The sequence below is a fragment of the Accipiter gentilis genome, chromosome 9 (genome assembly GCF_929443795.1).
Source record: "Accipiter gentilis chromosome 9, bAccGen1.1, whole genome shotgun sequence".
Classification (NCBI taxonomy): Eukaryota; Metazoa; Chordata; class Aves; order Accipitriformes; family Accipitridae; genus Astur; species Astur gentilis.
In genome coordinates, this window is record NC_064888.1 from 28,351,150 (window position 1) to 28,368,824 (window position 17,675).

General features: G+C 64.4%; 1 protein-coding gene across 1 annotated transcript; it reads right to left on the bottom strand.

Moving 5' to 3' along the window:
* Positions 1-681: 681 nt before the first annotated feature.
* On the bottom strand, positions 682-14,725 carry PPRC1 (PPARG related coactivator 1). The gene is given in 15 exon segments (XM_049810730.1): positions 682-1,022; positions 1,346-1,497; positions 1,644-1,765; positions 2,017-2,080; positions 2,257-2,442; positions 4,007-4,808; positions 4,972-5,039; positions 5,389-5,449; positions 5,859-5,912; positions 6,301-9,064; positions 9,445-9,561; positions 10,001-10,156; positions 10,289-10,432; positions 14,325-14,564; positions 14,567-14,725. Coding segments are annotated over 15 exon segments (5,193 nt in total). The 3' UTR covers positions 682-918.
* Between the last annotated feature and the right edge of the window lie 2,950 nt (positions 14,726-17,675).

Here is a 17,675-nt window from a genome sequence, read left to right on the forward strand (position 1 = left end):
ATCCCCTCCCTCCCTGTCACTGTCCATCCTTCTTCTGCCAAGCACCATCCTGTGCTGCCCACTGTGGATGCCTGTAACCTCTCTGCAGTCACACCAACACCCCTCCCTCAGGGGACACCCAGAGATGAGATGTCAGACACCCCTCTCCTGGCGAGCTAGAGCAAAATCAACGAGCGGGCTCGAAGGGGACAGGCAGACATCATAGTTGCACACGCTGCCCTCAGAGCGGGCAGGGGCCCGTGCTCCTGCCAAGGGCTTGAGCCCCTTGTACCCCATCCCACAGCAGGGAGCGGCAGTGGAGGAGGATCTTGCACTGCCCCTCCGTGGCCATCACGGGAGGTGCAGGTGACTTCAAAACCTAGCCAGGTGCCTCAGGGCTGGGGTGCTGAGTCCTCAGCAGAGCCCAAGAGGCAGTCGGAGGGGTCTGCGCTGCCTGTCCTCAGAGAGGCATTCACCCCGTGCCAGGCCATTTGGGAGCTGCCACAGAGCCCTCAGAGTGGCTTGGTGACCCCAGTCCTGCCCCACTTTCCCCAGACACCCCACTCCTGCACCCAGTCCCTGACCTGTGCTACTTCTCATGGGGCCAGACCCTAGCACAGAGGCCCCAGGGTCCTGAGGGGGCACAGCCCGAGCCCATGCCTGGGAATGGCCCACGTGAAGGAGGAGACAATGCAGCACTGCTGTTTGGGCATCCACATTTATTACATGGCTGGGGCAAGCCTGGGGCTGCCACTCACCAGAGCCCCTCCGGTCAAAGGCAAATGACCCGTCCTCCTTAAATATTGGTTATAAAACAAATTTCTTTTTTTCCTTTTTCTTTTTCTTAAAAACCCCATCTCTCTCTCTCTCTCTCCATACTTTTTTTGTCTTTTGTATTTGAGTATAAAAGTTGGGGCGGGCGCTCCGCCTCGCCTGCTGCTACCTCTGCAGGCTGCGCTGTGCCTGCCGCAGCAGCGTGTCGAAGTCCAGGGAGTCAAACTTGCTCTTGACGGGGGCCGGGTCAAAATCCTCCCTGTTTGAGTCTGGAAAACATGGGGAGAGGCTGCCTTGAGCCATGGGGACGCTGGCACAGTTCCAGCCATCCCCACAGCAACTCCTTCCCATCTCACTTCATGTTCCAACCTCTAGACCCAGCGTCGGGCTGATAGAGGATTGGACCTGGTCTCCATCACAGCGCTGGAGGGCCGGGGAGCCCCCGTCCAACCTCCCCTCGGGGCAGGATTATCCCTGGACATGGCTCTGACCAGCCAAGCCTGACTGACCCCAAGGATGGTGACTCCTACACAGCTGGGAAGGAGAGAGGACACAGGGTGCCACCCCCCAACTTGGGGGCTGAGCAACTCACCCAAGTCGGCATAGTTCCTCCTGCAGAACTGCCGGCGGCCACCGAAGCACAGGTCGAAGGGCTGCTCATCTGGGCGCCGCAGCTTGTGCCCGCTCTCGATGGCAGCAAAGGCTTCCTCGGCATAGCGATAGGTGACAAAGCCATAGTTGTCCCTGGAGCCAAAGAAGAAGGAAGGAGATCAGCAGCAATGCAGTATGTTTGTTCCCCCTTGGTCTGTGCCATCCCCTTGACGAATGGGAAAAGGGCCAAGAGGAGCCATTCCTGGAAAAGGGCTGCCCCACATCCCCACAGCTCTTACCCGTCAGAGCGGAAGTGTAGGGTGCACTCCTCAATGTCCCCAAAGACAGAGAAGCGGTGTCGCAGCTCCGACCGTGTCATCCTGCTGGGGATCTTGCCAATAAACACAACTCGTCGCTCCTCCTGTGAGGAGGGATGCACAGTCCCATGAGATGGGAATGGGGGGGGGGACTTGGCATCCCTGAGCCCTCCCAGTGAGCAGGACCTCTCACGCAGAGCACCCTCCCTGCATTGCCACCCATCACACCGTGCCCTGGCCAGAGCGTCCCAGCAATGCTGCCTGCAAGGCTGCAAACCCACAGCTTTCTGAAGTGATGGAGGGGCTGGGGGCCCCCAAATCTGCAGCCCTCACTTCCCAGCCCTCCAGCACTCACTATTGCACGTTCCTTCTGGAGGATCCTCTGCCTTTGGTAGTGGTCCTGTGCATCGTAACTGTATCTGGCAAGGCAGAAACCGGACACGTGAGCTACAGGGTCATGGGGTTCCAGAACGAGAGTGATTCTGGACACAAGGGAGATACTGAAGGAGGGGGTTCACCCCTGCCCAGGTAGGACACAGGAGGCTGAGAGATGGGTTGGGGGGAGCTCACACCCCTGCAGGGTGGCCACGCTCACCTTCTCCGCCTGTTACTCCTCCTGCAGGGTGAGGGGGAGCGGGACCGAGAGCGAGACTGGCTGCAGGATGTGGACCTGGATGAGTAGGAGGATGTTGATGATGAGGATGAGGACCTGTCCCGGGACCTGCCACATGACCCACAGCTGGAGCGGGAAGAGGAGCTGTGGGAACATCTTGAGCGGTACCTGGGGGAAGGATAGACACAGCTCATTGCCAAGCTCTCCCCATGCCCAGCACCATGAGGCTCCAGAGAAGAAAAAGACCTCCATCCTCCCCAAGGTCCCCAGCACCCGACTCGGACAGGACCCATCCCCAGGCTGAGCTGAGCTATGGAAACCTCTGCCCAAGTTTGCCGGGACAGTAATGACATTAGAGATGTTGCTCCACCTGGCTCCAAACACCGCAGTGAAAAGGGAGCAGGCTCACAGGTACAGCCTCTGAAGAGCAAGAAATAGTCATGGTGGAACCATGCAGCACATGGCTGCGACCAGGCAAGGGCCCAGAAGGGGCCGGGGCTGCAGCACTGAGCCCCACACGGTGCACAGGATGACAACGGAGCCGTCACATCCATGTTGCACTCAACAGCCATGCGAATGGAGACCATCCATGCCTCCAATCATGCTGAGGGCCGTGGCATGCTCTGGGACAGGGCTGGGCTTCTGTGCCCACAGCCTTCTGCCAACAAGAGCTTTTCTGGCAGGGCCAGGCAAAGCTTGAGGGCAGCTGGACTGAAACCCCTCTGGGATCAAGCTGTGCTGCCTCCAGACAGCAGCAGCGTCCCTCACTAAACATGCTGCCCACAGGTGGTCCCCGCCATAAGCAAACACAGGCCCCAAGCAGGGTGTGCTGCCTGGTACTGCCACATATTCTCCTGGAGGACAGCAGGTCAGGATGGCACAGTCTGTGGGGACATTTCCCAGCACAGGGCCAGGTGCATTTGCTGGAAAGCCAAGCCAGACAGGACAAGTGCCTGGGCTGCACATCCCTGGGACATGGCACTATGTATGTGCCCTTTCCAGCTCCAGCCTCCACCTATTGGCCACCAATGGAGGGGCCTTGGTTGGACAAGCCCTTCTCAGCCAGTGATCTGGGATGTCTCCAGAACTGGCTGAACACTCAGGGAAGGGCAGACAAGGGATCCCTCGCCAGCTCCAGTGCCTCCCACTGCAGCTGGGACAGGCTGTGCATCACTCAAGATATACAAGGACTCCAAAAGAAACACATTCCGCAAAGACCAAGCCACCCCACTTTCCTATGCAGCCACCTCCATAAGGAGCACAGGGAGCCCCTGAGGCAGCCAAGCCAGATGGGTTTTTCTCTCCTTGCCTCCAGCAGCTCCCTGGAGGGCTCCATTGTGGCTCCTCTCATTTCTACACCTGGGGCTGCACCAGCCCCACAGCACAAACACCAACACCTGCAAGAACACCCCAGAAAAAGCATCTAAAAGGCAAGGTGCACCCAAGGACTCGTACCATGGTGTTCCAGGAGGAGTAAGGAAGCCTAGCTCAGTGGTGGTTTTGCAGGCACACCTGCCCAGATGTGGGGTTCAGCCAGACACCCACTGGCAGGGTGTCGCAGCAGCTCCCCCAGTCTCTGCGAGCCAGGCACCACTTCAGAAAGACCACAAGGACAGAAAGATCAAACACAGCCATCAAGTAGGCCCATAAAGAGATGTCTGGGCACCCTCACAAAAGACCGGCCACCAGACAATTGCCCAAAGAGCAAGCAGACAGACGCTCCACCGCTTACCTTCGCCACCGCTTGGGTGGTGGGGAGAACGACCGTGACCGCGATCGGGAGGATGAGGATGAAGATGAAGATGAGGACTCGCTAGCTCCATCTGAACTGGAGCTGAAAGAGCGGCTAGCATGGCTCCGGCCAGCCCTCCAGCTGCCAGCAGAGGGGCTGGGCGAGTCTCGGGGTCTCCGGTAGCAGCGCAGGGACCTCTTGGCAGTAGCACGGCTGGGCTGGGCGCTGGGAGTCCGCACCTCCTGGTCCCGGCAGGGGGATGCAGCTGGAGACAGGAGCACCGAGGTGGGGGGGCTGCTGCACTCAGTGGTGGCCTTGCTGGGGACGCTAGTCCGATAATCGAGGGGGGCTAGGCAGGCTGTCCCCAGGGGCTCCTGGCTGGGCCCCACGACGGTGGTGCTGGGGGCTGGCGGGGTGGGCTTGGCCTGGTCCAGCGTCCGTTTGGTTAAGGAGGAGATGGGTTTGATAGTGATGTCCCGGTGCTGTTTGACATTCCAGCGGGAGCCACCCTCGGCAGGGGGCTGCGTGCCAGTGCTGCTGCTGCTCTCCGGCCGCGCCGCACCTGGGATGCAGTAGTCGTGGTCTCCCGAGCAGACGTGGCTGGGGCCTGAGCCAGCAGGGGCTGGAGCCAGGCTCTTCCCCTGAAGCTTGCCTGGGGGCAGCGGCTTGGCTTTCATCAGCTTGGCTGTCTTCTGGGGCCCTTCCTGGGGTGCAGACCCTGGTGACTTGGCCTTGGCCAGTAGCGAGACAGCAGGCAATGGCTTCCAGAGCTGGTGGGGGGGCGTCGCTGGGGGGGTGAGGCCTGCGAGAGCACCGGAGGGCTTTCAAGAGCAGCCCCTTGCTGCAACCCACCCAGCTGGGGCTCCCTCCCGGCCCAACTCCCCTCAAGCTCCAGGGTCTCCCCCAGCCCCACGACAGCCCCTGCCAGGACACGGCGGGCTCCCCCACCTCGCCCCGGGCATTACCTGCCACGTTGGCCAGCTCAGAGGCCTGCAGGCCATCCGGGGGCTTCCTGTCCTGCTGGGTCTCAGGCCTGAGAAGGGGAAAGGAGCTTTGTCAAATGCAGCAGCCAAAGCCCAGCCCCAGTCCTCACGCCTGGGGCACGCACCCGAGCTGCCCTACCAGCTGGGCTGGGGGGACAGAGGGTCTGAGAGAGCTGCAAGGACGGAACTTGCACAGCCCAGTCATGCCCACCGCTGCTTCCCCCAATTTTCCCCCCTCAGTGCCAGCTCTGATCCCTGGTCCAGTGAGAAGCTCAGCCCCTCCTGGGCCGATGGACACAGTCCCCAGTGCAGTTCAGGCCCTGCCAGAACTGAGAGCTGGGCTCAGCCCTCTACCAGGCTCCATGCTGGGGCACCAGCTGCAAAGGACTTGGTACTCACCCGGAGCTCCCCGCTGGCCGCCTGTCCACAGGGGGTTGCACAGGAGTCTCCTCCTTCTTGGCTGAAAAGAGAGCGGGTGGGTGAGGGTGGTAAGAGGCTGGGGCTGGAGGGCAAGGGACAGACCCTGTGTACAGGGGGGGGACACAGACTACCCCCGGGACAGCCAGGGAGAGGTTTCACAGCATCCCAAACCCAGCTCCCAGCAGAGGAGCTGCACATTCGCTTTCCTTCCCGGGCTCTTCACCACCCCCTCAGCTGCCCTGGGGACCCCCAGCTGCTTTCACAGGCCAAGAAGGAGATGGGGGCAGAGACACCCTCGGGACAAGGCACCCAGGCCAGGTAACACCAGCCTGCAGGCAGCAGCATCCTGACTCCCCAGCTCCCACCCCACCATGGGGAGCACAGGCAGCCCAGAGAGGCTGGTGTGGCACGGAGGGAGCCCCGCGGGGGACAGCACGCTGCATCCGCACCTTCAGACTTCTCGAACTGCTCTAGCAGGCTGGACAGGTCAGTGGCTTCGATCCCTGGGCCAGGGAGAGAGCACAGCAAGCCAGGTCAGTCAAAACCCTCAGGGATGCACCCCAGTACCATCCTCCCCCTGCATCAGCCTCCCTAGGTGACAGGGCAAGTGCTGGGAAGAAGCGGCAGCAGAGCCTGCAGCAGCTCCATCTCTCCTGCAGTGGGGACAGGAGCACCCAGCTCTGCAGCCTCAGGAGGGGCCAGTTTGGGCACAGCCAGCCCAGACCATGCACTGGAGGCAACCTCCTGGCAGAGTGCCGGGAAGAGACTGCAAGCCCACAGGCGCAGCTTTGCCACCCTCACCCCCAGAAGTGCCAGGAACCGGTCCCGCTACCTGGGCTGCTGGCAGCACCAAAGCCTTGCCAGCTGGCGACACTCAGCCCTCCCACTCACCGATCTCGCTGATGAAGGCTTGCACGATGTCTTTGCTTCTGTCACTGGGCTGCGCCGGGCTGAGGAGCGGCTGGTGCCTCCATGGCCGTGCGGTGGGTGCCTTAGTGGGCAGGCTGCTCTCTCGACCTGCTTTTGGTGGTGGTGCCGCAGCCTGGGAGGTGGACTTTTGGCCGGGCAGCTCCTGCCCAGCAGCTGCCTGGGGCTCCGGCAGGGCTTTCTCTGCTGCCCCCTTCCCCGGCCCTGCAGCCTCTTCCGTGGGGTGGGTGCCAGGGGACTCCCCAACAGGGCCAGCGGCAGGAGACACCTCCACAAGGCAACGGGTAGCAGCTGGGGGGGCCTTTGGGAGCTGGGTGGGAGTTGCAGCCTGGGGCTCCTCTGGTGTCTGGGTGGGGGCAGCCTGGGGGGCTGCTGTGTGCTGGGCTGGCGCTGCAGGAGGGACCCTGCTGGGCTGGGCAGTGGCAGCCGATGGGACCGCCAGGGGCTGGACAGGGGCTGGGGCTGGAGGGGCCTTGGGGAGAGAGCTCTCCCCCGCCAGCCGTGCTTGCCTCCTGGGGTCCGACACCCTGCCAGTCGCTGGCCTGGCTGGGCCACCTGCAGCCCCCATCTCACTGGCCGGGGCAGTGGGCGGCTGGGTGGGGAAGGCCGGTGGCTCCGGGCAGCTGAGCGCAGGAGCAGCAGAAGACTGCCCGTGCAGGAGGGCCGTGCTGGGGTGGCCACCGGCTGGGAAGGAAGCGGCACCCTGCAGTGCCGCTCCAGGGTCCCCGTACGCCAGGGGAGGCACCGGAGGTGGCATGGGGATTCCTGGCCAGTACGATGGCGGTGCCCACCCTACTGGGGCATAGGGGCCGCCGGGGCCAAAAGGAGGCGGGGGCGGCACAGCTGGCGGGGGCCAGGCCATGGCCGGAGGCGGGAGGCCAGGCACCATGTGAAAAGTACTGGGGGAGCCGGCACTGGGCAGTGGGGGCAAACCATGGCAGCCCATGGGCTGCGGGCTGAAGCAGGGCCAGGAAGGCACTGGTGGGTAAAGGGCATAAGCACCGGCAGAAGCTGGTGGCATCCCAGCGGGGGCCACCCCAGCGGCCGGGGGCACATTTGGTGCGATGAAAGGCATTGGTGTTGACGGGGGTGGTGGAGCCATGGCCGGTGCTGGAGCTGAAGACAGAGCAGCAGGAGCTTTGCCAGCAGAAGGGACAGCAGCAGGGCTGGCGGGTTTCTCCGGGCTCTTCTGAGCGTTGGCCGCCTCGGTGGCGGGGCGAACGGGCGACACCAGGCAGGGAATCTCCGCTAGCTCTGTCGGAGGCTCAGGGATGCTGGGCCACTTGCTGGCCGCTTGCTTCTCACTGTCCTTCCTGCCACCCGGGCTGGGCTGGCGGTGGAGCATGCGGATGCGGTATTCCCGCAGGCTCAGGGCCTTGGGCTTGGCTTCCCTGGGAAGGCCCTCGCTCGGCTCCGCCACCGCCAGGCTCTGAGGGGGCTCCAGCCCCACGCCTCGCTCCGGAAGCGGAGAGGCAGCCTCCGAGACCCCGCCACCCTGTCTGGCGGCTGGCTGTGCATCACCCCCACCCTCAGCCTGGTCCACTGGGCCAGGACATGCAGCTGCTGGCCGCTCCTCCATGCTTGCTGCGGTCTTCTCCAAAGGCACCACAGTCTCAGCCTTTTCTGGGGCCACGTTCACCGTTTCTGGTGCCGGCTGCTTCTGCAGCTCCCGCTGCGCTTTCTCAAGCAGGGAGTTCCCCGTCACGCTCCGGGGCCTGCCCCGGGGCCGCGGCACCCGCTCGGCATGCAGCTCCATCTGCCCCTCCTTCCGGGCTTGCTCCAGCTGCCGCGCCAGGAAGTCTGAGACCTGGACAGAGGGACACGCTGCCCGTCGCCGGCTCGTGGGTGGCTGGCCCAGGGGCTGCCCAGAGCCAGCCGAGCGGAGCCGGTGGGCCACGCAGTCCCTGCCTGGCCTGGCCTGCTCGCTTTGGTCCTCCTCTGCTTTCTTTTTCCGACTCTTCCTTGCTCTCTCACGGCCACGTCCCTTCTCACAGCCCTCGCGTTTGCTGCTTGCCAGGGCCTCCGTGCTGCGCTGGGAGCTGCTGTCGGGGCTCCAGGCGCTGGGTGCTGCCACCTCCGCTGGGGATGTGCTCTCCGGGGTAGTGCAGGAGGGCTCCTTCTTAGGCAGTTTCTCCACCTTCTCCTCCTCCTCCATCCCGTTTTTCTGGGCTGGAGCTCCTGGCAGCTCCTCTCGATCCTCTGGGGCTGACTCCCCAGTACCCTCCTCTGCTCCCAGGAGCTGGGGCTCCAGGTCAGGGAAGCTGGGAGCCAAGGGCTGCAGGACCACAGGGATCTCCACGCTCTCCCCCTCGCCAGGCACAATTTCCAGCAAGACGGGACCGCTCAGGAGCTCCTTAGCCACGGGCTCGGTGTCGGGGTCCAGGCACACAGTGAAGGTGGGCAGGCAGTAAGGGTGCATGGACTTTACCAACTCGCTCAGGGACACATCGCCCGTGTTGATGATGCAGGGGTCTTCGTGCTCCTCCAGCACTGCCCTGGCCCCGCTCAGGCAAAACTCCCCAGCCTCTGTCCTGCTGTCTAGCTCTGGGCTCAAGGCAGCCTCCTCCTCCTCTTCCTCCCCATCACTGCGCTGCGGCAGGGGCTGCTCTCGGGCCCTGTGCCGGCCCACCTTCCTCTCCACCCTTGGGGTGCTGCAGACTTGCTTCTTTGGCAGCACCGGGTCCTCGAGGCCATGAGCGGCACAGTCCCAAGCCAGGTCTGTGTCGTTCTGGGAAGGGGAACCAGAGCAAGCGTCAGCTTATGGGCTTTCACCGGAGCCCCCCCAGGCACAGCCAACTGTGGGTCTGCTGCCAGTCTGCAGCAAAGCCCCTGGGCAGACAAAAAGCTGGAGCACGTTTGAGCCTCCCAGTAAGACACAACAAAGCTGGAAACTTGCCACCCCTATGACGGCATCCACAGCATCCCCAGACCCACAGTGCCCACCAGCTGGGGCAGGCCCTGCTCCCACTGCCACTGGTGCCCTGCAAAAGCATCACTTCTGGGAGAGGATGGCGGGAAGGCAGGGGCCGGGGGGGCAGCAGCAGGGAAACACTTACCCCAGCACCACCCCGACACCGCTCCTTCAGCTTCCCCTGCTCAGCTGCTCACCTTCCCAACCACAGAGATGCTGCTGCTGCTGCTGAGAGGCCTGAGAGCCTTGGGCTGCTCCAGGGCAGAGCTCTCACACTCCAGTGATGGACGGGATAAGCTGAGAAACTTCTGAAACTGGAGAGGAGATGGACAGAGGATGAGGCAGCAGCAGGTTTCCACTGCTGGAGGGGACAGGCCACCCCCAGCCCCACAGCGGCCACGCATGTCACCCCGCAGAGCCTGGGAGCAAACTCAACCCTGTCTCACCCACAGCACATGCAGCCCTGGTTGGTCAGGCAGAGGGGGACATGCTGCTCCCCAGAGCGCCTGGCACATCTCTGGCTCTACATCAAGACTCAAGGAAAAGGCATGGCCCCCCGAGCCCACACTGGAGCCCCAGGGGTGTCCAGGGCTGGCTCAGCCCTTCTCTCACGTTGCTGGTCAAAGGGACCATCCCAGGGCACTGGGAACCAGGGTCCACCTCAGGGCACCCTCATACCAGGACCTGGCAGAACCCTGCCTGAGCATCTTCCCACCCATTTTGAGGTCAGACTGGCTCTGCCCCACAACTCACCGAGGGATTCTCCCGCTCCCGAGGCGAGGTTAGCAGCTCTGCATCCATGATGGTGTCGAAGGGGGACAGGGTCTCGTCGTCCGTGCTGTCCAGGATCTCAGTGATGGCAGTCAGCAGGGACAGCTCATTCTGTGCATCCAGGCAGGCCTTGCCCTGCTGCAAGGGCAGGGGCAGTCTCAGAGGGCGGTGGGGCATGGCCACGGGACCCAGCCACCACCCCCACCCCCACAGCCACAGCCAGAGCCAGCCCAGCCACCGCTTCCCACGCCCATGTGTGTGGGCTCCCACCTCACTCAGAGAGAGGTCCTCGATGATGGAGATCACAGAGGAGTCGAGATAGTTCTGCATCGTCCCCAGGATCTCTTCAGCCTCCAAGATGGTTTCTGCATCCAGCGACGTTAAGTTCAGGTCATCCTCCTCAAGGGAAAAGCACTGTCGAGGACAAAGGGAGCCAGTTAAATACTTTGCAAAGCACCACTACCAACGCTGCTCTCCTCCGCAGCGCACATGGACTCCCGAAAGCCTGTGCTGCAAACAGCAGCTCAGCTCACTGCGGCACCCCCAGACACACAGGAGAGGCAGGCGGGACAGCTGCGCTGCAGGTCAGAAGATAGCACAGGGGACCCTTCCCTCTTGCTTTTCAGGAGAGGTTTGGGCCAGTCCACCCCACCGCACAAAGCCCCATGCCACTTTCAGCCTGAGACCCTTCCGATTACCAGGGATGCCTCCACACCGAAAACTCCGATTTGCTCCGCAGCTGCGTGTTTGGGCAAGACAAATCAATAAACCCCCAGCAATTCCCCCCAGGCTCTGCCCAACACCATGCATCACTCGTGCTGAACGGGGAGGGGAGAGGCAAGCTCCCCCCACCCCACGGACTGTCACGCGCTCCTCCGACTCTGGCTGTCGGCGCTTCAGATAAGCCCCAAAACATTACGAAATTCATAACAAAAGCGCAGCAGTCAGCAACAGGGATGCAGCCAGCTGCCACTGCTGGGCCCCTACCCTGACACCTCTGCTGCAGGCTACAAGAGGACACAGGCTGCGCTCGCAATCCAGGACCAAACTGGCTTTGTTGCTCTTCTTCCTTCAAATTCCCAGCCCCACGTCCTTTCCTCCCCCAGCTAGCTCCAGGGATGTTTGGGTAACGCCAGGTAATTTCGGAAAGGTCTTTGCACTGCGCTCCACAGTGCCACGCAGCCCGGTGCTGCAGGGAGGCCAGGAAAAGCCAGCAAAATCAAGATGCCGGGCAAGGGCAATGGCTGCAGCCCCCGGCTGAGCAGAGCTGCTGGCCACGCAGCCTCTGCCAGGAGCGGAGCAGCAGCGGAGGCGTCACCAGCACGAGACAGGACGCAAATTCCTGTTTGCAGACAGACTTAGGCAGAGATAATGCAGGCAGGGAAGATAAGGGCACCAAGGACGGAGCCCTGGGAGGGTACACCTTGCTCCCAAAGCTGGCAGGGAGCAGGCAGCGAGCCATCCTTCCCCTGGAGCAGCACAGGGAGAATCTGGCCAAACCGTGGGGGACGCGCATCTGATGTGGCTCACCCGTGTTTCACGTAGGCACCGCAGCTTGCACAAAGCCTGACCCCATGCAGGACAAAATGCCCTCCATCCCTGTACAAGACTTGCCTGTACTTTGAAATCTTCTTCTGGAAAGAGGGGAGCTGCACCGGAGGGAGAGCAGGCATTTTGCTAAATAGGTTTTTCCTAAAATATGGCAGCACCAAAGCCACGTGCTCAAACCCCAGGTCCCTGGGGCTCTTCAGAAGCTTGCCCCCATCAGACAGAGCAGGCACCTCCAGCCGCAGCACAGCCAGGAGCCCTGTGTGACCCTGGAGCACAGGCATCCCAGGACCAGGCTGGGAATCGAAGCCAGGAACCCCACGGCAATGCCCTGCATCCACCCATCCCAAATCCCCCCAGCCTGTTACTGCATGCCAACATGGCAGCCCCAAAGAGCAGGAGCCTGCAGTGGTTTGGGGCTCAGCAGGCAGCTCAGCAGCCCAGGCCATGCTCTCCCAGGGGTCTCTGGCCTGGAAGCAGAACCCACCAGTCGCACCAGGACACTGCTCCACCCTGCCGTGCAGACCAGGCTATGGAGCAATTTTACCGCTCAGCATCTCCAGTCCCCTCCCTCGGCCAGCACTGGCTGCCGGTCAGAGCCCGGCGCAGAGCCCCGCTGGCAGCCGTCTACGGCGCAGCCTGGCTGCGATTCCCGGCCAATCCTCCTGGAGATACTGGGAGGAGCGGGGAAGCACATCCAGGCTCACACGCCCAGCACTGCCAAGCGCCAGCGTGCAGCCCTGAGTCAGCGGTGACCGGCAGACAGAGGTGTCTGGGCCACCAGAGGAGCCAGCGGGAGGGATCTCGTGGAGCATCAGCAGCCAAGGGATGCAGGAGCCGGCTCACCCCTGCCTGCTGATGGCAGGGGGGGTCCAGGGGATGCCCCCCGGGTGGGGCATGGCCCTGCACGTCTTGCCACAGGGCTGGCTCTCCCCAAAGGCAGTGTCTAATAAGAGGTTTCCAGTCGTGGCCAGCACTGGATGTTTGGAGGGAGGGAAGTAAAATCCTCCCACTCAAATGGCCTCTTCCCACGGCTGCTGCCCGCAGCCCAGGAAGGAGGGCGGGCAGGCGATCGCCCAAGCCCTCCTCGACTCCTTTGACTCAGCACCTTGCAACAAGGAGTCCCACAGCCATGACTCACTGGTGAACGAGGCTACATTCCCCCAGGACTCTCTTTGATCCACCTGGGGCCGGGCACCTCCTTCAGCCCTGCCGCTTGTGCGTCGGGGCGGAGGTACGAACCAGCCCAGCCTGCTCCCACATCCCTGCCCGCTCTCCTCCTTGTCAGAGACCCCTGCCCCCCCCTAGTTCAGAGGGGGGGACACCCTCCGGGGCCTCCCAGCTCCCCGTGTTTGCTTTAGGCCCGGCAGGGATGAGGCCATGCGCTGCTGGTCACAGGGATGTTCAAGGACAGTCTTGGACTCGGGCCATGCCGTCTGCAAGCAGCCGGCACCGCCGGGGAGAAGGGAGGATGCCCGCAGCCCCAGAGTGACCTTCGGGCACACAGGGAGCCGGGATTTGAGCCAACAGCTTGAGATGGAGACGGCCTGAGCGTGGCCACCGGCTCCTGCGGCACCCAACAGGAGCCGAGGACGCTGCGCTTGCTGCCACGGTACCCAGGAGGCACAACCAAGGCCTCCGCGGGCAGCTGCCCATCCAAGCCACACTGGCAACGCGTGACACGTGTGCCCGGCATGCCGTGCCGGGGCTACGCCCCAAGCACAGGGTGGCCATCCTCCCTGTGCCGGCCACAGGCAGGCTGCTGAGGCAGCTCTCACCTGGACAGGGCGAGCTCGGTGATTCGGGGGGGCTCCAACCAGCCAGTGCAGCACCGGCAGAGGATGCTCTGCAAATTCTGCCGATGCTTTCGGGAAGCATCAGGCAGGAAAACACCTCTCTTCTCCAAATGCAGACTGCTTCCTCTGCATCAGGGAGAGGTGAGAGGGGCTCGGTGTCCCCCTGTCTGGGCTCGGGGTGGGTGGGTCTCCCCCGCAGCCCCCGGGGCAGCCCCCTACCCAGGGAGGAGCACCCTGGAAGGGCCAGAAGCATAGGGTTCCCCGAAATCCCAAAGACTACAGAGCGCAGGTGCCCCCAGGTCCCGTCCAGCCAGCAGCACACCCGCATCCAGGCCCAGCAGGAGCAGGGTCCCACCGGGACCGGTGACACCGGCGGTGGCAGGGACGCTGCGCACGGGCGGCAGCACCGCACCCCAGCCCTGCCCCGGAGCGGGAGACGCTTCCCCCGGTATAAGCCCCCGGTATAAGCCCCCGGTGCAGCTCGGAGAAGCTCCCCCACCCCGGCGCGGGCCGGAGCACTCCGCCTCCTCCAGCCAGAGCTCCTGCCACCGAAACCGGCGAGTGCCGGTGTCCAAAACCGCCCCCCCCCCCCCTCCACCGCGGCCGCAAGTGGCGGAGGGCGGTGCCGGGATGGAGGGACCGCGGAGGGGATCGCGGCCGGCGCCCCCCTGGCTCCCACACCCTAGGGGCCGCGCGTCACCTCCCTCGGGGGAGCACCGAGAGCCCCGGCCGGTCCCGGGCCCGTGCCGCGGACCCCCCCTGGCCCCGGGGGCTCCCCGCGCCGGTGCCGCCACTACCCCACCCCATCGGGAGAGCACCGGGCGCCCCACTCCGCCTACGCCCTCCGCCCGCCGCCGGCACGGCGGGCCCGCTCCCGGCACACGTGGTGGTGCCGCCGCCGCGGGAGCCGCCCCGGCCTCCACGTGTCACGGCGCGGCCCGCCGCGTCCCGCCGCCGCCTACCTGCAGGGGGCTGCCGGCGCGGAGGGTCGGCTCGCGCGGGGCTCCGCCGCCCGCCAGCCCTCGCGGAGCGGCCCCGGCCGCGGCGCCGCCGACCCCGGCCCCGGCGGCGGCGGCGGCGGGCACCGCTCCGCCCCGCAGCGCCGCCATCTTGGCGCCTCCGCTCCCAGCGCGGCCACTGCCGGGCGCGGCACGTGACCGCCGCCCGCTCCGCACTACAGCTCCCGGCGGCCACCGCGCCGCCGCGCCCCGCCCCGCCCCGCGCGGGGCAGGCCGGGAGCGCACCCCTTCGCCGCCGGCGGCGCGCCAAAGGACGGACGCCGGCCTGCGGGGACGCCCGGCCGCCGAGGGGGGGGGCGGGCGGCCATCTTGAGGGCGGGCAGGCCCTCGAGCTTCGCCGCCATCTTTGCGGCGGGCGAGGGCGAGGAAGGCCGGCCCCGCCCTGCGCCGCGCGGTGGGCGGGGCGGAGCAGGGCGTCACTGGCGGGAAGCGCCCCGGCGGGGCGGGGCGGCCGCGCGTTTTCCCGCGGCGCCGGCGGGGCCCGCCCCGCTGCCGGCCCTGCCGCACACGTGGGCGCGGCGGCCTCCGCCGTCCCGGCGGGCTGGCAGGGACCCTCCGCCTGTCCGCCGGGCTCCCGGGGAAGGAGCCGCTGCAGGAGCAGCGCCGGGCCGCGGCTCGCCGTCCCCCGGCCCTGGGCCTGCCCGGCCCCGGGACGTGCTTTAGCACTCCGTGCTTCACGGAGCCAAACTTCGACGGGGGCGATGCGCACGCGTGGTGGGCGAGGGGGAATGGGGGAAAAAAACCCCAAACAAAACCTCTCGGGGGTGACTGGCAGGATGGGCACCGTGAGCCGCCTGGCACGGGCATGGGACGGGACTGGCTTCCAAGTCATACCCTGTGTTTGGGCTTGTGCAGCTCTCCAGAGCTGGCACACGGAAAATGGCCTGGAGGATGCAAGGGTTTGGAGGAAACCAAACTCGGCTCATTTGACACAGCTGCGGTGCAGCCCAGCTCCCCCAGGAGGGGCGGAAGATGCTGGTGTCCGTGGCTCTTGGCCTGGCTCCGTTCTGGCACTCCCTGTTCAGTAAGCCCAGAGACCCTCTGGGTGCTGTCACCTCCTCTAGCTCTTCCTCCCAGACAGCAGGATTGTCTCGCAGGGTGCAGGAATGTGCTCACAGCAGCACAAATGCAGTGTGGACATGCTGGTAGGAGCTCTGCGGTGCAGGATTCACCTGGTGGGGGCTAATTGTCCTGGCCTCTCCATCGGTCCCTGGGGGCACAGACTTGCCCAGGCCAGGTTCTCTTGGGGACCCACAGGATAGAGCTGCTCTGTTCAGCCTTGTGTGCCTGGTCACTGAGCTGGGGCATGTCTGACACACAGAGCCTCATCCTGCTGCTCTCCTTCCTTCCACCCCTGCCACAAGGGACTTTCATCTGCAATTGCTTGTCCCATGTCACCTCCTGCCTCACAGGGGCTGCTCCTCCCTAGCAACAAACAGGCTTTTGCCTAGGCGAGCTTCTCCCCTGCTCCTCCAACAGGCCTGTAGCACCTTCCAAGCGTCTCATGGACACCCTTGTCTGGCCAAAATGCCGGCCGAGCAGAAGCCAGGCAGCTGGGTCCTCCTCCGGGGCCATGGACCCACGTGTGAGCACCAGAGAGCACCCGCTGGGTCATGCACACATTGGTAAGGGGAGACATGAGCACGCCCCTGGGGTGCTGGGCACGGGAGGTTGTGTTGGTTCTAACAACAGGCTCCTCAGGCCAGCGCTCACCCCAGCACTGCAGAGGAAGCGGGGGAAATGTGGGCAAGTGCTCGAGGCTCCATCTACAACCCAGGAGTGGTTGCCCCTCTGAAAGACACTTTGTTCTCTTGAGCTCAACATGTTTAAAACAAGTAACAAGTCACTTTGGAAAAGCCCATGTCTCTCCACTGGCCCAGGGAGAAGGCGGCCATGACCCAGCACCCAGGGACCTGCCAACAGGGATGCGGAGCAGCGTTGGCCTTGGAGACCCACAGCTCTCCTCCTCCTGCTCTGAACCCTCCTCTCCCTCCGTGTCCTCTCCCTGGGGTGCATCCAGGGCATGCAGTGACCTGCCTAATCACTATCCCTGTATGTAGCAGGACCCTGCAGCATCCATTTCCTCACACAGGGAGCTGATCCCGAGGCCGACCCCTCACAGAGCAAGCCTAGCCTGATGTGAGTCTTGCATGTGGGACCATATCCCCTGCACATGCGGTCCCTGGGGTGCGACCAGAGGGCAGGTACCTCCCTCCCTCAGTATGACCCACGCCAGGTGTGCTCTCCTGGCACAAGGGCAGCACCAGGCACTCCTGCTGGTTTACAGGGAAAAACAAACAACAGGCAGAAGGGAAATCGCACGTACTGCATCCCAGCTCCGCAGCTCCCCTCCCTCCACTCGCAGAGATGACGTCCCTGGCCAGGCACAGCCTGCAAATAGCCCATCCTGATGCTGCCCGGTGCCACCCAGGCTCAGCCTGTGCAGGACTCGGAGTGGACAGTTTGCTCGGGGCTAATGGGAACAGCCTGTAAAGGAGAGCTCAAACCCATGTGATGCTTAAAGGACACTCAGTGAAAAGGAATGTGAGTCCCACCCGGGCAGGAGCAGATGGGCTGGCATTGGCCCTTCAGCAGGGAGAGGGGGGCCAGGCTCCCCAGGCAGCTTGCTCTGCCCGGGATGCTGCTCCCACCGTGGGGCTAGGGCTGCATCTTTGCCGGGCGGCAGAGGGATGGCACCTGCCCTTGCAGATGGGGACGCTGGGGCCGTGCCAGGCTCTGCCCCTGCAGCAGGCGTGCAGGGTCCTGCAGAGCTGTGTGGGGCCGGAGGAGGATCCCTCGTGGGGCTCATGCCCCCAGGGAGACCCTGTCTGGATGGCACTCTGCTCCTTCTGGCCTGGCATCTCTCCGGCCTCAGTGCTGGGAAGGCGGAGGGATGTGGTCACGTCCCTGCGTGGCACAGGGTGCAGCACAGATCCGAGCAGCTCCCCTGCCTCCTGCCTGGCAGCCCCTGCCACCTCCGCACAAGGTGCAGCAAGCACCAGCCATGACCTCCCCGACCGTGCAACATGCTGCTGCAAACGCTCTTCCCTTCCTGCCCCCCAGCTCTGCAGCTGCCTGGCCCCTTCCCCCCACTCGCTCTCCTCTAGCCTCCCCCGGGGCTGGCAGCCACCACGGTGCCCCCGGCTGGGGGACTGGCAAGGTCCCAAACTGCACCAGCCTTGTGCAGCGCCATGCCGAACAGCCATGGCGTTCCCCTCGTGTTGCCCCAGCCTCCCGGCTGGAAACGGCCACTGCCTGCCCCGGGATCTGGATCTTGGCCACGTGCCGTTGGGC